At 46.1% G+C, this 24,175-nt stretch overlaps 1 protein-coding gene across 2 annotated transcripts in view; it reads left to right on the top strand.

The window, feature by feature from the left end:
• The window catches only part of LOC144179580 (three-prime repair exonuclease 1-like), an 83,611-nt gene that overhangs the window by 21,766 nt on the left and 37,670 nt on the right, over positions 1–24,175 (top strand). The window contains exon 1 of one of the 2 annotated variants that reach the window (XM_077707991.1): positions 19,953–20,104. The exons of the other annotated variant lie outside the window; for it this stretch is intronic. Coding sequence (XP_077564117.1) covers positions 20,080–20,104 — 25 coding nt within the window. The 5' untranslated portion in view covers positions 19,953–20,079. Of the gene's footprint in view, positions 1–19,952; positions 20,105–24,175 lie in introns of those variants that run through there. 2 annotated transcript variants of the gene reach the window in all.

Here is a 24,175-nt window from a genome sequence, read left to right as displayed (position 1 = left end):
ATCGGTACAGAGAATGACCCAAAATTGTTATGGCTAGCAAAGCGATGATTGAAGATAGATATAAACTTCTTCTGGACACTTTCAATATGCATACAGAGTATTTTGCATGTGCTATTCCATAATCAATCAATCAACCAACCTTTATTTTCCGTGCCCAGGAACAACCCTAGGGTCTTGGTACTGGTACACCATATACAAAACATACATAAAAACAAACTAAAATCAAGACAACACAACACCCAAAACCGTATGCATGAAAGAAACAATAAAGTAAAGATAGTTACAGTAATCTCAGAAAGCAAAACAGCAAAAAAAAAGAAAAGAAAAGAAACAGGAGACCTAGCGTTGCAAGCCATGACACTCGGACAGCGAAATGTTCAAGGCACGTGAAAAACAGGAAATACTCACTGAACATGACAGAGATAAGTTATACGCATAAAACGAAGGTTTCATTACAAAATGTTCGGAAGTTTCAACTTTGAAAGAAGCTCAGCATTACAAGCACTGGCACTCAAACCTACAGAAATTCAAGCAACGCAAAACCAGGAAATGTGAAAAACAAACAAACAAGAACATGATTTACCTAAAATAAATACGGCACATAAATTTGCAATGACATAAAGGCACTTAAGCTACAACATTTTTCAAGTCGTTTGAGAACAAAGAAAAAGAGCTCTGGAATATATCAAGACGATCAGAATATTCATTATATGCACATTGTATTCTGCAGATGGACGAGCGTCTTCTACTTAAAGCATCTGTTCTAAAAGTTCGAAATGTTCGGAAAAGTTTGTTCGGCAAGTTGACATTGATAAGTGTAACCAAGTCGTCACACAAAATATCCCCATGAAGAAGTCTATAAAGAAAGATAATATCAGCTCGCATTCGTCGACACCGAAGGGAAGGAAGACTTCTCAGAAAAGGCACGCTGCCGTTAGCGTCTTCTTGTACATGACGGAAACGGTGCCTAAAGATAGAAAGGAACTTATTTCGAACTCTTTCGATACGGTCACTATTGGACCTGCAAGTTCCATTCCAAACAACAGAGCCGTATTCGAGAAGAGGTAAGCAGAGAGCCGAATACAACTTGAAGAAAGTAAGAGGACCTTTAAACTCTCTAGAATATCTGCAAACAGCACCCAGACATCGAAGAGAGCGACGGGTAATTTGTGTAACGTGGGAAGAGAAAGTCAGAGAAGAATCAAATAGTACTCCCAAGTCTCGAATTTCAGTCACCCTCGGCAATGCAGTGCTTGCAATTTTATAGGAGTATTGCAGCTGTTGAGTTTTTCTACTATAGGAGACAACTTTCGTTTTTGAGGGGTTCAAAATTAGGTCGTTTTTGGTGCACCAACGATGGAATGACGCAATATCAGCCTGCAGATAATTACAGTCATGAATATTACGCACTTCTCTAAAGATTTTCATATCATCAGAATACAACCAAAAAGAAGAATTGTGAATTACAGAAGCAACATCGTTAATGAAAATGGAGAAAAGAAGGGGACCCAGAACAGATCCCTGGGGTACACCACTGGTTGCTTTGTACCTAAATGAAGTTTGACCGTTAACACTTACATAGCAATATCGCTGCTGGAGATAGCAACGTATAAGACCCACCAAAGAAGCGTGGACATCTAACAGAATGAGCTTGGCAAGCAATAACGAGTGGTTGACTACATCAAAGGCCTTGCTCATGTCACAGTAGACCACATCAAGCTGGCTTCTACCAACGATTGCTGGGACGGCCTGCTCCATGAAGCACGCGAGGTTCGTGGAAGTTGAACGACCACGCATAAAGCCATGTTGATTAGGAATGAGGACGTGTTTAAGTGAGAAAGACAAGACCATATGAAGAGATAACTCGAATATTTTAGAGGCAGAACACAGGAGCGAGACGGGCCTATAGTTTATGGCGTCAGTTTTTGGGCCTGACTTGAATACAGGGAATACGCGAGAGATTTTCCATGAGCGAGGGAACGTGCCAGACCGGAGACAGTTATTAAACATTGAAGTCAACACAGGAACGAATATGTTTGCATATGTCTTTAGAATGGCGGCAGGAATACCATCTGGTCCACAAGAAAGCGAGGGCTTTAGCCGCTTGAAACTGGTCCGCACGATGTTCTCATCCAGTTGGAAACAACCAGAGTTACCACCCTGGTGACAAGGGGCGCTACTGTTATCACTGCCACCGCTAATTCCAAAAAAAAAGAAGAAAACTGACGAGCAAAGCAGTCGGCCACCTCCGCAACCTCATTGCCGTTGGAGTCTAGTAAACGAATAGATTCTTTAGTTTTACTAGATCTTGAATGAATGTACTTCCAGAAGACTCCCGGTTGATGGGTTGCTTTAGCTTCTACTGACGCCAGGTACGAAGCATGATCACGCTTGTGCAATATTTTGCATAAGGCACGTAGGCGCCGAAACTCCTGAGCGAACGGGTTCGCACCAGAGCGCTTCATCTTTCTGTGCGCACGTTCTTTGAGTTTAAGGGCATCCCGCAATTCAGAAGAAAACCAGTGTGGGAATTTGAACTTCTTTGGTAAATATTGCGGGATGTATTTCTTCATACCCAAAAGTACAATCTCAGTAAAACGGTCAACTTGTTCATCGACATCAGTTTCGTCAATGACTGTCGACCAAGGGGCAGCAGAAAAGTAATCATACAGCCCAACGTAATCTCCCCGGGCGAAAGCGTAGCGAGGTTGCGTGTTGCAGGAACTTACGGAATGGTGGAGCATTGTGGGAAGGGAACAGGAAATAGAAAGAGGAGGATGAAATCTGTCAGGTCTAACTAAAGGACAAGCAGAGTGTGAAACACTAACATCATCAAAATTCGAAAAACACAGGTCCAAAATGTTTCCACTGCAGTTTTCTATGTGATTATGCTGTGCCATGGAAGTGAAAGATGAAAAATCTAGTAATCTATTACCCTTCTGTTCAATGTAGTGGTTATGGTGGGAACAGGATAGATGGCTCCACTGAACGCCAGGAGCGTTAAAGTCTCCAAGAAGGAGGACCTTGCGATTGCAATGAGTAATAAGCTCCTGTTCAATGGAGGAGACTAACTGATTGAATGCGTCAGGAGCTACATCAGGGGGAATGTAAAAAACCCCAACAAGAAGTTTTTCAGTTTTAGAGATAAGAATTTCAACCCATACAGACTCATCTGCATTCTGAATATCACTACAAAGCACACTTGGGAGAGATTTGTCGACGGCAAGAAGGACCCCACCCCTTTTTGTTTGCTTCCCGTCAAGGCACGATCACTACGATATACATGGTAATTTTGAGGGAAATAATCACTGGACAGGATATCAGGGCACAACCAAGTTTCAGAGATAGCTATTAACGGAAAACAAGAAGACAGAACATTACCAAAGAAGTCAGTTGCCTTGGTACGAAGACCGCGCACATTCTGATAAAACACATCCAAAGTACTAGTCATCATTGCTTTTCTTATGTGATGCGCTCAGAGCTGTGAAGCATGCCTTCGCGAAACATACCTCGAAACTCCTTAAAGAGGCAGTCTTTCGGCCAAACAGCGGGGTCATTCAAGCGCTCGAAAAACTCTTCACTGACGGATATATAAAAGGATGCGTACGTGTCAAACTTAGTCTTCAGTCGTCGGCAGCTCAAGGACGAGACACCTAAGGTTGACAGATGGGCATTAAGGCTAGCAGAGGTGGTGGATGGGGAAAGCTTTGAGACGAACATAGCTTTGGGGCGCTTCGGCTGCGGAACGACGACGAGTCCACATGTGTCCGATGCACCTACACATGCCCGGCTTCGGCGCTTCTTCTCAATAGTAGGAGGGTTACGGTCAAGCACAGACACAGATTGCACCGGGGAAAGTGGGGACGGAGTGGGAGGCAGTGTCGGAAAAGCCGAAGACACCGACTGCAGCGGAGCCGACGTAGCCGACGGTGACACTTCTTTGTAGACAACTTGCGTGAAAGAAGGCTTTTCCGAGCTGCGACGTACTTCATCCTGCAAGGCAGGGGGGCGACGAAGCAATTCGGCACGCAAGGAGCACACCTCCACACGCAGGGACGGTCGAAAGAGTGCGCGTTTTCCCGGCGCATGAGGTCGTTGTCCTCCCGCAGCCGGGCCACTTGGTCGGTGAGGAAAGAAATTCCCTCCAGCGCGTCGATGAGGAGTGCGCGAAGACCAGCACCTTCGGCGTCAAGGTCAACCGGCTGGGACGGCGGGGCCGGGGCCTTCTCGACGACGGGCGGCGAGTCTCGTCGAAGGGAGCAGGGGGAAGGAGCCCCGCTTGCGGACGTGCCGAAGTCGTCGCCGGCTCCGCTAGGCCTAGCCGCCGCCTCACCTGTTTCGCAGATGTTGCACTTGAACGGCCGAGCGCCAGAACTCAGGAGTTGAAGCTCAGCGTCCGGCCACACAACACACTTCGCGTGCACGCGTTTTTTGCAGGAAAGGCAGCGGAAAAACTTTTGTTTACCATAAAAAACACAAGAGCATAGAATACAGCAATCCTTGCTGGGCGCCATCTTGCGCCCATAATAATAATCAATCAATCAATCAATCAATCAATTAATCAATCAATCAATCAATCAATCAATCAATCGTTTATTAACGTGCCCAGGAACAGCCGGAGGGCCTTTGTTCTGGCGCACGAAGAAAAAAGAAAGAAAAAACAGGCAATGTAAGATAGATGCCCACACCACACAGGTAATGCAATTAAAGGACAGCGATACTGACACACACACACACACAAATTACACACAGTCGTACACCAGAATATACATGCACTTACGGAAAACACAAACACACACATACACACAAAAGGAAGTACAGTGCCTTGCAGTAAGGCATGTGACATCACGCCAGTGGTCGTCATACACAGATAATTTCAAAAATATACATAAATGTTAAAGTTTGGTTGCACGGAAACGGAGTGAATCAAGATAGCTTATATGTAAGAAAAGGAGCATGGAAGGAATGTATATGTAAAGAAAGCCAGACATGGAATAAGGGGAATATATAAAAAAGAAAGTCTTGTGTTGTCATCACATCATGCTCAAATGACCGCGTGTGAACAGAGGATAAAAAAGGTCACTTACATGACAAGCTCACAGACGTGTTTGCGGAACTGTGTGGAGGAATTATTAAATATGTCTAAATATTCGTTGTACTGATTGTACGTACACTGGAGGCGAAACAAGGGGCACAAGCCACGCAGACAGCTCGGATTAAAGAATGTGTCGTGTCTTCTGGTGGATTTTTGCGGCACATGGAGTGCAACATGTTGCAGCATTTCACCACAAGACACTGTGCCGTGAATGATTTTGTATAGGAAAAAAAGATCAGCCTTAATACGTCTGGAGTGTAAGCACTCTAGTATCGCTACAGAGAATGACCCAAAATTGTTATGGCTAGCGAAGCGATGATTGAAGATAGAGATAAACTTTTTCTGGACACTTTCAATATGCATACAGAGTGTTTTGCATGCGCTATTCCATACCACAGAAGCATACTCGAGGTACGGACGACAAATAGTCGTGTACAGCTTGAGAAAAGAGCCCGGCTCCTTGAACTCCTTTGATAAGCGACATATAACGCCAAGAGATCGGAGGGCCCACCGAGTGACCTCCCGGATGTGCGGGGAGAAGCTGAATTTACTGTCGAAATTAACACCAAGATCCTTAACCTCCCCAACACGTGGTAGTGCTTCACCGTTAATGTTATAGGAAAACAATATACTGTCAGTTTTCCTAGTGTAGGTCATTACCTTAGTTTTTGATGTATTGATAAGGAGTTTGTTGCGTGAGCACCAATCTGAAAAAGACGTGATCGCTCGCTGGAGAGCGGAACAGCTGCGGTGTTTGAAACAGCCTTAAATATTTTGACATCATCAGCATATAGGAGAAAGTGACAATCATGAATTACTGAGGAAACATCATTTATAAAAATTGAAAAAAGAAGTGGCCCCAGAACAGATCCCTGAGGGACACCACTTGTGGCCTCGTAGGAGAGGGAAGACTGCCCGTTTGCATGCACGAAGCATGACCTATCCGATAAATAATTACATAAAAGGGATGTGATGGATGGTTGTAAATCGAGGTGACACAGCTTTCTAAATAACATATCATGGCAGACGACATCAAAGGCCTTGCTCAAATCGAAGTAGACGACATCGAGTTGCCCTCTTCCCTGCACAGCTTCCGAAGCATGCAGCATAAAATTTACAAGATTAGTGGTGGTCGATCTCCCAGCGAGAAAGCCGTGTTGCTGAGGTAATAATATAGTTTTTACGCTGAAAGAGAGTAGTGTATGTAGTACAGTCTCAAAGAGTTTTGAAGCGGCGCAGAGAATAGAAATCGGGCGGTAGTTTGTGGGGTCTAACTTTGACCCTGACTTAAATATAGGAACAACCAGCGCAGTCTTCCAACGAGTAGAGAACTTACCGGTATTGAGTGACGTTCGAAATATTCGCGCCAAGACCGGAACAAGAAGATCCCCAAACGCCTTCAGTACTGCCGAAGGAATGCCATCAGGGCCGCACGAAAATGAGGGCTTAACTCGCTTTAGAGCTCTTGATACAAGACTTTCCGAAATAAAACATTCTGAGCTTTTATCATACCCCGGAGACACTTGAGGGGGGCAGGCTGCACTTTTCTTGCCGAATACTGAACTGAATTGTTGAGCAAAAGCATTAGGAACGTCAGGAATGCTGTCACCCCTCTTGTCAATGAGGTTAATATCTCCAGGGTTGTTTTTGGAAGTTTGTGCACGTACATGACCCCAGAAAGCTTTAGCATTGCGCGGCGCATCGGCTTCAACCGCGGCAATATAACTGGACCTATCGCGCTTAAGCAGATTTTTACAATGCTACCAGAGTTGACGAAACTCGCTCTGCCACCTCTCTTGGCCAGTATTTTTTGCTTGTTTGTGAGCTCGATTCTTTCTACCAAGGGCCTTTCTTAGTTCAGATGAAAACCAGTACGGATAATTGCTACTTTTTTTAGTTTTTTTGGGTACAAATCTGCTTAAGCCATCGTGAAGTACTTCGGTGAAAAAATCAGTCATTTCGTCTGCGTCATTGAGAGTGTCCAGTGGTGACCAATCCGTCTCAGCAAGGAAGTGAAACAAGCCAATATAGTCCCCACGAGCGAAGTTGTAACCACGGACGCCTGGTAGGTTGACGGGAGGACTGTGGTGGGCAAGGGATACGTTAGAAATTGAAATGAGTAAGGGGGGGTGAAACCTGTCTGGTTTTACGAGGTCAATATAACTACGCGACACCTCAACGTGTTCCATGTTAGTAAAAGACAAGTCCAAAACGTTTCCACACCGATTCCTAATGAAGTTGCATTGCTGTAACGAAGTGAAAGAAATAAAATCTAGCAAAATTTCACACTTCTGTGATATCGGATGGGACGCCCGATCAACCAACTGAGTTTCCCATGCAATGCCGGGTGCGTTAAAGTCACCAGTTATTAGAAAATCGTGATCACTGTGAGAGGTTACAACATTTTCTATTGAATTTAGGGTAAGTTTGAAGTCAGTGGCATTTGTCTCGGGTGGTATGTAGTAAGTACACAGTAAGAGGCGTTTGCCCCGAGAGCAAAGCACCTCTAACCAGATAGACTCAGTTTCCAATTCAAGGTCCAGGCGCCGTTTACATTTAATCGAATCGTGTAGGGCAACCAAAACGCCACCTCCCCGTTGTTTGCCGCACGAAGGGTCACGGTCGCACGAAGGGTCATGGTCATGCCGAAAGACTTGGTAGTTTGGGGGAAAGTAGGAATTAGAGCTAATTTCCGGGCACAGCCAGGTTTCTGTAAGAATTATTACTGGAAAGCAAGAAGAAACTACAGTAGAAAACAATTCGGCAGATTTAGTACGTAGCCCAGGGACATTTTGGTAGAAAAAATCAAAACTGCAGTTACTCGCCATCGAAACGGTGTTCCTCGACATAGATCATTTGTTCACACAACTCACCGCGGAAGGGTTTAAACAGGCAGTGCCGCGGCCAAAGCGCAGGGTCTCTCAGTTTCTCGAAACACACGTCGTCCACGGCGACGTAGAAGGAAGCGTACGAGTCATGCCTCGTTTTCAGTCGCTTGCACATGATCGGCACAGCACCCACAGAGCACAAGTGCTTGGCTACTTGCGCCGATGTTGTTAAGGACGCAGCTTGGTGAGAAACATAGCTTTAGGGGGCCTGGGACGGCCGACCGCTGCAAGTACAGTCCCGTCAGAAACGCCAACTGCCAGCGGACGCGGGTTGTGCCTTGCACGGCGTTGCTGCTGCTGCGTCGGTGGTGACACGTTCTGGAGAGGCCGAGAAGCCGAATTCACCGGCGTCGGGCTTGGAGGGGCAGAGGCAGGCAGCACAGGATTCTGCGAAGAGCCGGGCGTCCGCGGGGTAGGGGGTTTTGTTTCCGCGACCGTCCTGGTTGGCAGCGGCGGGAAATAATCAATCAATCAATCAATCAATCAATCAATCAATCAATCAATCAATCAATCAATCAATCAATCAATCAATCAATCAATCAATCAATCAATCAATCAATCAATCAACCAATCAATCAATCAATCAATCAATCAATCAATCAATCAATCAATCAATCAACCTTTATTTTCGGTGCCCAGGAACAACCCTAGGGTCTTGGTACTGGTACACCATACCAAAAAAAAACACTACAATTATGACAAGACAACACACAAAAACTATATGTATGACATAAACAATAAAGTAAAAATAGTTACAGAAATCTTAGAAAGCAAAAAAGGAAAAAAAAGAACAGAAAGTCAAAAAAGAAAAGGCAGGCTTAGTGTTGCAAGCCATGCCACTCGGCCAGCGAAACGTTCAATAGATGTGAAAAATAAGAACTATACAAGCAAATATTGAATCAACATGACATAGAGTATACGTATATAACCAAGGTTTTCTAACAACATATTAGGAAGTTCCAAAAAAAAAAGGGGGAAAAGCTTCAGCATTACCAACACTGACACTAAAACGTACAAATATTCAAGCAACACAAAACAAGAAAAAGTGAAAAGCAAGCAAGAACAGTTTGCACATAATACATAGGGTACATAAATTTGGAATGACATAAAGGACTTAAGCTACAACAGTTTTCAACTCATTAGAGAACAAAGTAAAGGAGCTCTGGAATATATCAAGCCGAACGGAATATTCATTATATGCACATTGTATTCGGCAGATGGACGAGCGTCGGCTATTTAAAGCAACTGGTCTGAAAGCTGGAAATTTTCTGAAAAGTTTATTTGGCAAATTGACATTGATAAGTGTAACCAAATCGTCACACAAAATATTACCATGAAGAAGTTTATAGAGAAAGATAATATCAGCTCGCATTCGTCGACACCGAAGGGAAGGAATGCTTTTCAGAAGAGACATGATGCCGTTTACGTCGTCTTGCACATGACGGAAGCGGTGCTTAAAGATAGAAAGGAACTTATTTTGAACCCTTTCGATACGGTCACTATTGGACTTGCAAGTTCCATTCCAGACAACAGACCCGTATTCAAGAAGAGGTAAGCAGAGAGCCGAATACAACTTTAAGAAAGGAAGCGGACCTTTAAACTCTCTAGAATACCTGCAAACAGCACCCAGACAACGAAGAGACCGACGGGAAATTTGTGCAATGTGGGAAGAGAAAGTCAGAGGAGAATCAAAAAGTACTCCCAAGTCCCGAATTTCGGTCACCCTCGGCAGTGTGGTGCCTGCAATTTCATAAGGGTATTGCAGCTGTTGAGTTTTTCTACTATAGGAGACAACTTTAGTTTTTGAAGGGTTCAAAATAAGGTCGTTTTTGGTGCACCAACGATGGAATGACACAATATCAACCTGAAGAGAATTACAGTCCTGAACACTACGCACTTCTCTAAAGATTTTTATATCATCAGCGTACAACAAAAAAGAAGAATTTTGAATGGCAGAAGCAACATCGTTAATGAAAATGGAAAAAAGAAGGGGACCCAGAACGGAGCCTTGGGGTACACCACTGGTTGCTTTGTACCTAAATGATGTTTGACCGTTAACACTTACATAGCAATATCGCTCCTTGAGATAACAACGTATAAGACCCACCAAAGAAGCGTGTACATCTAACAGAGTGAGCTTTGCAAGCAATAACGAGTGGTTGACAACATCAAAGGCTTTGCTCATGTCACAGTAGACCACACCCAGTTGGCTTCTACCAACGATTGCTGGGACAGCCTGCTCCATGAAGCATACAAGGTTCGTGGAAGTTGAACGACCACGCATAAATCCATGTTGATTAGGAATGAGGACATGTTTAAATGAGAAAGACAAGACCGTATGAAGAGATAACTCGAAAATTTTAGAGGCAGAACAAAGCAGCGAGACAGGCCTATAGTTTATAGCATCAGTTTTTAGGCCTGACTTGAAAACAGGGAATACGCGAGAGATTTTCTATGAGCGAGGAAACGTTCCCGACCGGAGACCGTTATTAAATATTGAAGTGAACACAGGAACGAATATATTTGCATATGTTTTTAGGATTGCAGCAGGAATACCATCTGGCCCACAAGAAAGCGAGGGCTTGAGCCGCTTGATGCTGGTCCGAGTGATGTTCTCGTCCAGTTGTAAACAACCGGAGTTCTCGCCCTGGTGACAAGGGGCGCTGCTGTTGTCACTACCACCGCTAATCCCAAAAAAAGAAGAAAATTGACGAGCAAAGCAGTCGGCCACCTTGACAACCTCATCGCCGTTGGAGTCTAGAAGACGAATAGAATCTTTAGTTGTACTAGATCTAGAATGAATGTATTTCCAGAAGGCTCCCGGTTGGTGAATTGCTTTAGTTTCTACCGACGCCAGGTACGAAGTATGATCACGTTTGTGCAATATTTTACATAGGGCACGTAGGCGCCGGAATTCCTGAGCAAACTGGTTGGCACCAGAGCGCTTCATCTTTCTGTGCGCACGTTCCTTGAGTTTCAGGGCATCCCGCAATTCAGAAGAAAACCAGTGTGGAAACTTGAACCTCCTCGGTAAATATTGCGGGATATATTCCTTCATACCCGAAAGCACAATCTCTGTGAAACGGTCGACTTGTTCATTGACATCAGTGTGGTCAATGACGGTCGACCAAGGGGCAGCGGAAAAATAGCCATACAGCCCAGCATAATCTCCCCTGGCGAAAGCGTAATATTAAGGTTGCGTGTTGTTGGAATTTACGGAACGGTGGAGCAATGAAGGGAGGCAACAGGAAATAGAAAGAGGAGGATGAAATCTGTCCGGTATTACTAAAGAACAATCAGGGTGCAACACACTAACGCCATCAAAGTTCGAAAAGCACAGGTCCAGAATATTTCCACTGCAATTTTTTATGCGATTACACTGTGCCATAGAAGTGAAAGCCAAAAAATCTAGCAACCTATTACCCTTCTGTTCAATGTGGTGGTTGTAGTGGGAACAAGTTAGCTGGCTCCACTCCACGCCAGGAGCATTAAAATCTCCAAGCAGGAGGACTTTGCGGTTGCCATGAGTGATAAGCACCTGTTCAATGGAGGAGATTAACTTATTGAACGCCTCAGGAGCTACATCAGGAGGAATGTAAAAAACACCAACTAGAAGTTTTTCAGTTTTAGAGAAATGAATTTCGACCCATAAAGACTCATCTGCGTTATCAATATCGCTACGTAGCACACACGGGAGAGATTTGTCAACGGCGAGAAGGACCCCGCCCCCTTTTTGTTTGCATCCCGTTAAAGCACGATCATTACGATATATATGGTAATTTTGAGGAAAATAATCACTGGATAGGATATCAGGGCACAACCAAGTTTCAGATATAGCTATTAACGGAAAGCAAGAAGCCAGAACGTTACCAAAAAATTCAGTCGCCTTAGTTCGAAGACCTCGCACATTCTGATAAAAAACATCTAAACTAGTCATGGTTGTTTTTCTTACGTGATTTCGCTCAGAGCTGTGAAGCATGCCTTCGCGAAACATGCCTCGAAACTCCTTAAAGAGGCAGTCTTTCGGCCAAACAGCGGGGTCATTTAGGCGCTCGAAACACTCTTCATTCAAGGAAATATAAAAGGATGCATAGGTGTCGAATTTAGTCTTCAGTCGTCGGCAGCTCAAGGGCGAGACACCTAAAGTTGACAGATGAGCATTGAGACTGGCAGGGGTGGTGGTCGGAAAAAGCTTGGAAACAAACATAGCTTTGGGGCGCTTCGGCTGCGAAACGCCGACCAGTCCAGATGTGTCTGACCAACACCACCTAGACTTTGTCTGAGCGTCCGGGCAATTTATTTCACGCGAGCGGGCATGGCGAAGGCAGGCCGCGCGGAACTAATCCACCCCACCGTGACGAATTTGCTCTCCCCAGTCGCGCCCCGCTACCCGCCGCCGTAGCGTTAGCGGACGGAGCACGCTATGCTAAAACTCTCTATTCAGTCCAAGCGTGCGGAAATGCAATCGAACATCCGCGAACTATTCGCAGCAGTAAACGCTCTTACTCCCTCCCGCAAACCTCTTCCGCATTCCCATGAACTCACCGACAAAATGTAAAAGGTCTGCAGTGGTCTCTCCGGATCTGCAGTGGAAGTGTAGGGGGTATCGTAACAAGCGATGCGCTTTACAGACCTTCGTACAGGCCCAAGAAACTCCCCCCATTGTAATCACTCTTCAAGAAGCAGGTACAAAGTGTCGCTTGCCGGCTACAAGGCCTATCAAGGAACACGCGATTTAACCACCGCCGTTTTGGTGCATCGCAACGTTTCGGCAGAGCGTATACAATTTGACAGCATCACGATTCCTCACGATTTAGTGGTGGTATACCCTCCGCAACGCGGAAACACCAAAATTCATGTACTAAACCTTTATAGCTCTCCCAGATCAGTCAATCACTCGTTCGACCAGTTACTCTCCTGTCCCCACGCACTTCTTGTCACGGGGGATTTCAATGCGCCACATACCGCCTGGGGGTATCGCCACAGTACCCGCAAAGGACAGCGCCTCTGGGATCACATACAGGCACTCCACTTTGTGAATAAATCGGACCCACAGACCCCCACCCGAGTGGTCAACAGCGTTCAAAGGGACTCCTCCCCGGACCTCACGCTTACGTTGAACGCCCCTCAAACAACCTGGTCCAACCTGACACACACACTAGGCAGCGATCATTTCATTATCCAAACCACGCTCCCCTTAAGCAACCACTGCCATACTCAACCCAGCAGGGCCCACTTACCCAACTGGGACAAATTCCGAGAAGCGCGGCGTGATCATGACGACCCCGAAATCTCACAGCTAGGTCTCGAGCGCTGGTTCCAGCAAATTGTAGTTGATGTCCGGCAAACCAGTACACCCCTTGATCCATGCATTTCAGCGGAAACAGTAGACCCACACCTACAACATCTTTGGGCAGCGTACTGCGGCATACAGCGCCGATGGCGGAATCAAAAGCATAACAGAAAACGTCGTCTCAGGGTAGCTCATCTCAAAGCAGAAATTCTTAAATACTCAGCTGAGGTTACCCGCAACCGATGGATTGAGATCTGTGACGGCATTAAAGGCACCCTGAGTATGTCCCTCCTAAGGCACCTCCTATGATCAGACGGGCTGTAAGACGGAACAACGCAACCGCCTCATCCCAGTAATGGTAGAAAGCGAAGCTTCGTCGCCTCGAGACAACCGAGACTGCCTTCGCATACGTCCCCTGCCGCGCAACATGCACCCAGTACATCACGCAGAGCGCAGGTGCCTGCGCGCCCGTGCGCTTACAGATAAATACCCCATCTCCCATACCACCAAGTATGTAGACGCCGCGGAGTACCGACACGCGGACGGCTTCACTCTGGGAGTAGTTACCCACCCCAACTCTCCCCCAGTCACCTCCCTCACCGTACGGACATCTTACCCTGCAACGGCGGAGGAGGCGGCAATAGCCCTGGTTCTTATCACCACGCCGCAACACATTATAATCACTGATTCGAAGACGGCCGTTCAAAACTTCATTCGCGGTAGCATTTCGGCTACCGAACTCAAAATTATTCTCCAAAATCCCCCTACCCAACCAGTCGACATCGTCTGGACCCCGGCCCACACTGGAGTGGGAGGCAACGAGGCGGCCCACAATGCAGCACGAGAACTCACCAGCCGTGCTGGGCTCGTTCCTGCTCCCTACCTCGGTGATCGGTCGGCCAGCGATCGACGGCTCTCGTACCAAGAAATCACGGTGCATTACCGCCTCTCCCGCCTCCTCTATCCCTCCGCCCACACATTCCTCACCAACGCTCAGGAGCGCCTGTGGCGACTCCTTCAGACCAATTACCTCGCCAGTCGATCCCTCCTCCACAAGATATATCCCTCTGAGTTCCCATCACCCAACTGTCCCCTCTGTGACTCCCTGGACACACTAACCCACGCCATGTGAGCCTGTCCTCTTAACCCCCCCCCCCTCCCCCCTTCATCTCCAGCGTCCAGCAGTGGGAGGACGCGCTGGGCAGCTCGCAAGCGGGGGAGCAACTACTCCTCGTTGACCGAGCCGCCACCGTCGCTGCCAGCCTTCGGCCGGCGGCCACCACGCGTTCATAGCCAACATGCTTGGAAAATAAAGTGATTTCTCTGTCTCTTACTGCTCAAGTCCTGTGGATGTCCATTCTCGCGATGTACTCGGGCTTTTTACAGATTTCTATTCTCAGTTCCTTCAGTTCAGTCCGCCATTTCGTTTCCTCTAGAGATTCCAAAAATATAGTTGATTTAACATTAATTCCAAGTCGCGGTTGACTAGTGTAATATTGCACGAAGACATCTTTGCGTGTTATAACGCTGTCCCAGTTTTTAAAAATTGGACCTTGGTGTCACTCCTTTTTTATTCGCAGAGAGCTTGTGTGAATCCTGCGCTTTACATATACGCACCGAAGGCTACACGTACTTTGACGAACGCTTTATATTACTGATGTGGAATTTTCCATCAACATGGCAATTACAAATTAAAATGTACCATAAACTATCGCATGCCATTCATGCATCTTAAATGATAATTAAAATAATTAACTTAACTATGAGTGAAATATAGCTAAGAAGTTTTGAGTTCATTGTACAGGCTGACCAATAAAGGGGACCTGAAATGGATTTCAAAGTGTTTTTTGTTTGTGTCAGAAATCTACTTATAGTTCTTGTAGAAGCAACTCCAAAAATAGTAAGCATATCCGCTCACGCTAACAAAAGTTATTACCACGACGACACAGAACTATTTGTTGGCTCGGCGGCTTACGATGACGTAGTAGTCCGACCTCGTCCAAGGCGAAGCACTCATTTCATGGTTGGCCGCCGGATTGTCCGCGATTTTTGACGACGGCGGTTCTACCCGCGTTTGTTTACAGCGTCGTCGTTACCATGGTTTCTTCAGCGAGTGGGTCACTCATGAGACGATGACGCCCTTTTTTTTTTAACGCTACCTTTTCAGTCCTTACGGACTTTGAGTAGGAGGTACTGGTGATTGCAGAAGTCGACCTTGCATGCGCGGGAGTTTCCGTGAACGGTAACTTACTTTTACCGTCGCTACATAGCGATACAGAGGCTATAATTTCTAGCGACTGTAGTAGCGAGCCCGCTGCGCCGGCGAAATGTACGCTCGCGTCTTGATTAGATTACCGTAAAGTTCCCAGAGAACGCCCTCCCCCGAAACATCGCCCACCTCCTTTTACGGGTGAAATATTCAATTTACTGAAAGACGCGCCCACGCCGTAAAATAAATAACAATAACAATAACAATAAACCCGAATCATCTCTTCATGTGTAGATGCGGTCACTTATTCGTCCTTTCCGCGCTTGACCCGAAAGTTCGCCCGTCTCAATTTTTTTCAATTACAAGCGTCAATTACAAAGCTAATTTTACGAAATTTTTTAAAACTAATCAGGTAGGAGAGAGGAAGTCCGTCTTTAGTGAGTGTAATCACTTTGTTTCTAGAAAATACAATACAGTAGAGCCCCGTTGATACGTTTCCGGTTTATACGATTTCGCGGTTACTGCGCTCTCAGTTGTGAACACTAAAAATGCCCCATAGCGTTACGGTGTTTTTCCCCCCGTTACTACGTTCCTGGATAACACGATTTCTCGGTAAGTACATTCAAAATTTAGTTTTTTTCATCCAACTACGACCGGATGATACATTTTACGGTGAACAAAAAACGTGCTGACGTGCGTGCGGACCGAGCCTCAGCGCGCGCGGCGCAATAAGCAGGCGCCGAGTGGTGGTCGTGCCGCCTGCCACCATGACGGCTTTCCCGCAGTGCTGGGCTTGCCGGAGTCACTGGGTAACGCGGCTGAGACAAAATACAAGTTGGGTTTATTAGAAAGACTGCTTAGTCCCGATAACAATGATACCAATATCATCGCAATCTTCGAACAAATAACGGAGATATTGAAGAAAACGTGTGAAGCAGTCGCGACCCCCTAGCCAATTTCCCGCAACTTTTCTATGACGTCACGGAACCTTGTTTGTGCGATTGGTGGCCGCCTAACTGACCTGTCGCGACGACACATAACTGGACGTCTGTAATGGGGCCTCTAGTTCCATTTGACTGCATCACTTGAATGCTAACGTGCAGTTAACGCACTGAAAATTATGTTTTATTGTTGGCCCGTATGACGTCATTCTTGCTCATAACACGTCACTGTGGCGCAAAATTTGAAATTCTTAAAGACTTCTTGCTTTTTTTCGTTAAAAAAAGATATTTTGTGGCTGTAATGGAGCTGAGTAAGATACTCAATTCTAGTTTTTTCAAATTAAACAAAGTTGTATTTTCTCTTCATGGCCACATATGCTCAGACCGTACTCGGTTTAGAAGCGGTGCGTAGTTTCTTCCACGCGAAGGACAATCCCAGTGTGGTCAAAAGTCTGCTATGTTTAGAAAAGGAGTTCTTGCTCTCAAAGGGCCGCAGCATGAGCAGAAGTCGTTGGTAGACATTTACATGTGAAAAATTGGCCGCGTATCTGCTCCTTGCGTTGCAAATGTCGAGGCAAGGCGATAGTCGACTGGCGCCTCTGGCAAGTGAATGCATCCCTTCTCTTTCCCGCTCACCTCTCATGTGGTTCCTCTCCAGTCTCGTTCCTTCCAAGATAGCACGCTGCAGGTTTGCTCAAGTCAATTTAAATTTACTGCGTTCCACTGCTCCAAGTCGGGTGCCACGATGCCAGCGCTGCCGTACGGCGGAGACGCGCCTGCATCGAGGCACCCGACTACAACTTTTATAGAACCACGTTGCGCTACTCCACGAGCGTTCCAAGCGGAACGCGAAATCTATCTAATGGAACCTTTCGTTGCTGTTGCCATTTCATTTTTTTTTTAATTACGCCAGGTAGAGCGGGCAACAGCAGGCGAAAGTTTCTGCAGTTGGTGTAGTATTTTATTTGCTATCGCAAAAAGCAGTTTATCCGTATTTTTTTAAAATAAAGGAACACTGCAAATATCATGTCATGTATTGATTTTCTGCCTTATATTTGCGTAATGTCTTGTTCTTGTTCTTCTTGTTCAACAGTGTTGACAAGTATGAACTGAACATTAACACCGTACTTAGACGTTTAGATTTGGCTGTGAGTATATAAAACTATTGTGCAGCACCTGTGTTGGTTCGGCCGGCTGGCTGAATCGGGTTACAGACAGACAGACATACAGGCACACCAAAATTTTCCCGTTCAAGCAGCCCAAGAAAGACTAATAATTAATAATAATTATTATTATTAACATATAATAGTAATACATATAATTAGTAGCTTTTTAAATAAATTATTAACAGCCTTTTTTACTGCGGCGGATCATAACGTTTTCCCGGATAATACGTGTCTCTCTCGCGTTTTTTAGAAACGTATCAACGAGGTTCTACTGTATTTCTAGCTTTCATTTTTCTTCTAAGTTTCACGAGATGCCTGGCATGTTGTACCTACACATGCACATATGTATGGAATGTTGAAGCTTAGAAGGTAGGGAGCAAACAGGAGACAAATCTGGCAGAGCAGCCTCAACCCGGGCAACAATCTTTGGCATGCTATAAGACGGTTGGCGAGAGAGAAGCCGCGTGTGAGCTAGAGGAGAGTTGATTCGACAGGAGCCAGTTAGCAAAGGAGAAACTAAGTGTTGCTGCAGGCAGTGGCACTTTTCAGAGGAGCCAGTTGGGGAAAGGGAAGCCATGTGTCGATATTGTTCTTTGCTGTTCGTAAAGGGGTTGGCGGGGTTAGACGGTGCTTGGTTTGTGACGCTGAACGACCTCCAGTGATGCTTTGGGAGCCATCATTGAAAGGGCAAGCGGTGCAGGAAGTCCAGTGCACTTATCGCTACATGTCGCTACATGCGATACCGTATTTTCCGGTGTATAAGTCGCGGTTTTTTTCTGAAATTTTCGTTGGTGCGTCTTATCCACCGGTGCGGAATAAATCTGGTTCATGGCGGCCGCGCGTGGCCAGCGCACGTTGAGACGCAACTCTATGGTGTAAATCAATCCCGAGTCCACCGGTACGGCATTTCTCATAGCCCATATGTCGCTTCGGTACATTGCACCAAAGAATTTGCAGCTTTTTCTAGTCAAAAAGAATGATAATGGCCTGCGACAACCACGCCCCTCTTTAGGCCATGCGCAGTAACTACAGTTCAGAATAAATTCAACGTAACATTAAACTAAGTTGCAAAAACAAAATGCAGCTTATAAATTACTACAGAGATTTATTCTGAAGGAGGTAAAAGGTAAACGGGCTGCTAATTTTTGAAATGACAGCTTGCTGATAAGTTTCGATTTTCGGGTCGCTTCTGTCACGTCACTTCCGTCCGCTATGACACCTTTATTGCGGTGATTTACGACAGCACGCAAGAAGTGTGCGACCTTTGGAGAGGTGGCCAAATGGGTCTCCGACTCTTGGGACTCCATTTCTACAAAATCAGTTGTAGCCAGGTTCATAAAGGCCGGAGTGATGCGGTACGCGAGTGGTGACGATGTTGGCAAAGAAGACATCAGTGAGTCAGAGGACAACAGCGATGCGCCGGGGGAACTCCCACCTGAAGTTGCTGAATTATTTGTTAGCGAGTCTGAGGGAAAAGACTTCGATGGTTTTGCCTAAAAGCCGTCCGTAAGTACATGCCATCTGTGTGTATCCATAAACCATTTTTGAGTAGTTAGTTATGTCCAGACTTTGGATGTATGCGCGTTTCTTGCTCTGCTTACAGGGTGATGCGTTAATAGGCGGCGGCCGCCACAACCACGTACTTTCGCTGCACTTTCTAACGATCTGATTCACTATGAGTTTACCTAATTAACAAGTGTGTCTTATATACCGGTGCGTCTTATACAACGGTGCGACTTATATACGTTTTTTTCGGAAAAACTGTCATTTTGAGGGGGGTGCGACTTATACAAAGGTGCGACTTATAGACCGGAAAATACGGACATAAAAAAACCGAACACGTCCAAGAACAGCGCTTGCAACAATAAATGCTGTTCGGGAAGTGGCCATCTGCAGGGTGAAGAACTTTAGGTGTATATTTTTGCAATTGATGCTCTTGGACGTGGTTCTTTATATATCGCACTGCCTATGCATGTCATAGTCATGCTGTACTGCTGCTGCACTCCCAAAGCTTCACCAAAGTCCTGTAGTGTCACTATCCACTGCCTTCCACAACCCAACCCCCTGCCTCACTGAAAAGAACCACTGACTTTTATTGACTACGCCACTAAAACAGAAATTAAACGAGACAAAAGCACAAAAGTAAAAGTGCGTCCCAATCGAAACCGAAACCTACGAGCATAAATTAGATAATATCCAAAAGCTGAAAATGTCAAAATATCAGTAAATTATAAATAATTTTCGCGAAAAGTTTAAGAAATGCACGTTTTAAAAATGTGGTACAACAAAAAACCATACTGTTTTACCCAACGTTGGTTTTACCTTTGACAATTAGTGAAATTTAGTCTGGCCACAGCGTTTCGCGCCAAAAGTTTCTTTCGCGGGCAGACACAGGCAGAAGAAACGCGCGCAAACGTAGCGCCAGGAAGTGCGAGTCGCAGTGATAAGTGTGTGCCGCCCGTGGAAATCGAACTGTCATCACGCACTATGGACACTATGGAGTTCAACATGAGTATGTACCCACTGTTTGAATGGTTGTTTACGTTGTGCGTTAACAAATTCTTTGATAACTCCGTTTATGTTCGCTTGCCGCTATCCCTGAAGTTCATAACTCGACTTCAGTCGCCTCTGTTTTGGCGCTTTCCTTGCCTCGCGTTAATGTTTCTATCAGCAGCACTCCGTTTTGGTAACTGTCGGGCCCCATTGCAGAGTGACTGTCGAACTGCTGCACGGTTGCTTTCGAGCGCCGGAGACCACTTCGTTCCCGCTCTCACAAAGGACAGAATCACCCTCCCCGAAGCTGCACATTTACGCCCGAACGAGTGCGTCTACTGCTAAGGTTTAGATTTCAGAACTATATCGTTACACGGCTGGTGAGCCGCTGCTGGTGAAGTTTGACGAAACCGCTGGCTTGGTTACTTTAACCATCAGCCTTATTGCTCGATATTTGTTAGCTGCCGCCCTATTTTATGGTACGATTTGAGAACTGCGAGTTGTCACAACAGGGCTTGTCTGCACGTGGCCTCGCAGGCGTCGTGAATCCCCCCCCCTCCTGTGCTTCGCTTACTAAAAAAAAAAAAAAAAAAAAAAAACGCTCTGTCTAAAGGTACGTCGAGTGTAATCCGACCCCAGCGGCTAAAGATACGCCTGACGTACGCCGATCCCAGAATCTAAAGGTACGTCGCACGTACGCCGACCCCGCAGATCCTACGGTACGTCGGACTAAAGTCTCTTCTCCGATGAAGGGACTTTACGCAGGACGTACCTGATGCCCAGAGGCCAAAGAAAGGCACGGCGTACTTCGCTGGTGGGCGACAGTGGAGGCCCGTCGGACGCACCCGTCCGCAGATGTATTCTAAGGCTGTGCTCCCGTGTGATCTCATGCGATTCACACCGGAAGAGATTAGCATAATTCAGGGGTGCCTAATGCAGAAAATTTGCCACGTGGTTATTGGTCGTCTTGTTGGGGGTCTGTCATAAGCATGTAATCCTGTCTGGCTTCGTGGCACCTCGAGCTTGAGAGCAGTAGTCCTAGGTTCAAAGCCCCCTGCCCTCACTTCTCTCCTTTTTTTTTTTTTTTTTTGAGACAGCCAACATTGCTGCGCATTTTTGCATCATTTTTAGAAGACTGACAGCAGTGTTATGTATTACGGTGTTTTCATTACATGAAGCACTGCAACAATCACGTGATTTTTGGAGTCTTATGGGGAGTGGTACCATTTAGCTTACAGTCCGTACAGCCTGAATGAAACACGGTTTAAATTTTTGGGGTTCAGCCAGCCATTCAGCTGGGGAGTATTTTTCAGTGAATTTTTCAGTTGTGGGTTGTGCCACTGCAACAAACTGTTTTGGCTGGTCAAGGAAGCACAGATTTGATGAAAGAAGCACAGGCGTAGCTCACAAGCTACAGATCGGTGGTCTTTTTTTCGCGCCGCTTGCGGGGGAAAATGATGCAGAAAGGCGTAGCAATATTGGTTGTCTTCAAAAAAAAACAGGGCAGGGAGATTTATACCTAGCACTTCTGTTATCAAGCTCGAGTCTAGGCCACGAAGCCAGACAGGTTACATGCTTACGACAAACGACCTATAACCCAGTGGTACATTTTCTACATTAGGCACCCCTGCATTATGCTGATCTCGTCCGGTGTGAATAGCATGAGTTCACACAGGACGCTTTTCCTCCATGGCACTGGGTTTGCATTTCTCGAGGAGCCACATAGCACAATCTCAGAATACACCTGTGGACGGGTGTGTCCGATGGGCCTCTACTGTCATCCACCGGCAAAGTCCGCCATACCTTCCTTTGGCCTCTGGACATCGGGCACGTCTGACGTAAAGTCCCTTCATCACAGAAGAGACTTTCGTCTGACGTACCGTAAGATTTTTTAAGGTCAGGGTGCGTCCAGTGTACCTCTAGACGCAGTGTAAAAAAAAATGTGGGGGGGGGGGGGTGTTTGCAAGAGAAACGCTGTACGAGATATATACGTCAATTGTGCTCCTCATGTGGAATGTCACATGGTTTTCTGAGCACAGTAGAGTGATGTTCAATTGTCGAGATTGGTATGTCCATTAATACCCGTGCCACACGTACACGAAAAATGACATTAAGTGCCTAATGCCTTAACTTTTAATGCCATTAATTCGCTGCTACACGCAAGTCTAATGCCATTCGCTCTAATGTCATTTTGGTTTAAGGAGTTCCGCACAACTCATTTACCTTCACGAACACCTTAAATCTGCCTACCCTCGAACGCGATGAGCACCAAATGAAACCAACGAAACTCTCAGCACCAGAGTGTTGACGCGGAAATGTAGCTGAACTTCGAAATAAGGCGATTTTTTGTGCACCCTTGGTGCCGAAGTTTTGAAGAAGACTAAGTTCACTAAAACAGCGGCAAAAAACAAAACATCTTGTCACTTGTCGTGCTAAATTTTTCGGATTTGGCTACCACTGGCAGGCGATGGCAGCTGATGAAGCCACTTTTAGACATGGCTCACACCATTTTTAAGAAAACACTGTTTCTCATAACGTTTTCTTTCACAAAAAAAAAAAACATTTCTAACCCTTGTAAGATGTTTTTCTCTATGTTAAAGACTTCTAAAATATGAGTGAATTTCTCTTTTTGGTCATGATCACCATCATACCTAACACATTTAATGCCTTTGCGGTTTCGCGTGTAGCACGGCTTGACCAGTTAATGTCATTTGGCATCTTAAGGCCTTCAGCACTTAATGCCATTTTCTGTGTACATGTGGCACGGGTATTAGGACGATGCTATGTGGATGCAGGTTTGATTCCCGGGTGTGGCGGCCGCTTTTCTGATGGAGGTGTAAAGCAAAAACGCCCGTGTGTACGAGGTTTTGGCGCGCGTTTAAGATCCCCAGGTTGTCACAATCCGTAGCCCTCCACTACGGGGCGCCTCATCGTCTGCGTTGCGTCGGTGCGTTAAATCCTACAATCAATCACTCAATCAATCAAGGGCAATGCTATATGTACTATGTAGTGAAGTCCCACCGGAAATTGGTGCACACACTCCTGATACATACCTGCCAACTCTTCCGAATTTTCCGTAAAATGTATGAATTTTGCCGCGTCTTGCGTTTTTACGAATCGTGCCTGAAATTTTACGAATTTTCGAAAAAAATTGGACCATCTTTAAATGACACACACTGTGGTACGTTCGCCACCACGAGAAAGCAATACGTAGTATTGTTATCAGCAACTGCGAAGCAGCAATTTCTGTCTTCTTCTTCTCGGGGTGGGCTACGCATCCATATCCAGAACTCGCTGCATCTAAGGCAAGTCTGCTTATAGCGGTTCACGGGCCGGTTACGACTTCTGTGTTCATGGCGCTCTTTGTGTGACTGCCACGTCCTGTGCAGTAAGACCCGTGGTATGACCGCGGTAGTTCCTTCGCATTGCAACAGCGGGCTCGAAGCCGCGAGACTACTACCAAGCGTTCTTGAAATCGTACATGTAAGAATTTGCTTCCCTGCCCAATGGAGTTGCTGCTCATTACTGTACAACACTGACGGTTTGCACGTATGGTTCTGAAAACGTAAAAATTAAAGTGTGCTGCCCCCCACTTCCCCCAGTCCCGCGGTTATTACGAATTTCCATGTCACCAGGTTGGCAGGTATGCTGATATGTAGGGTTTCTGTTTTAAGTGCGAATGCACTTTATAAGCGACCCCAAACCATCCACCGCCGGCGGCGGCGGCGGCGGCGTCGGCGGCGTCCGCAGTGCTCCTCTACATTTAAAAAAGAAACAGCATCCGGCGCCAGGTTTCGATCCGAGGACTTTGCGGCCGCAGCGCGACGCGCTACCGACTAAGCCACGGAAGCCACGCTGATATCAGTGTGAGTAACGCGCCTTATATCTTTAACGCATTCAAACTACGTTGTCAGCGGCGTGCGTTGGCGACTCAGCGGCGTTATAGCGGCTTGATAACTGCGTGGTGTACACGTGATACTACAAACCCGATGGAAGAGATGGAAGAGAAGGCGGCGAGGCGGTGGGCTGCGGGGGCCGAGCGCAAGCGCCGCAAGCGGGCCGACAACCGTGCATTCGCACTTTCACATTC

This window comes from Haemaphysalis longicornis, unplaced genomic scaffold (genome assembly GCF_048455015.1).
Source record: "Haemaphysalis longicornis isolate Haplotype H1 unplaced genomic scaffold, Haemaphysalis longicornis Haplotype H1 scaffold_1, whole genome shotgun sequence".
In the NCBI taxonomy this organism is placed as follows: Eukaryota; Metazoa; Arthropoda; class Arachnida; order Ixodida; family Ixodidae; genus Haemaphysalis; species Haemaphysalis longicornis.
The sequence above is the reverse complement of the archived record's forward strand: the minus strand, read 5'-3'. Positions and strand labels throughout refer to the sequence as shown.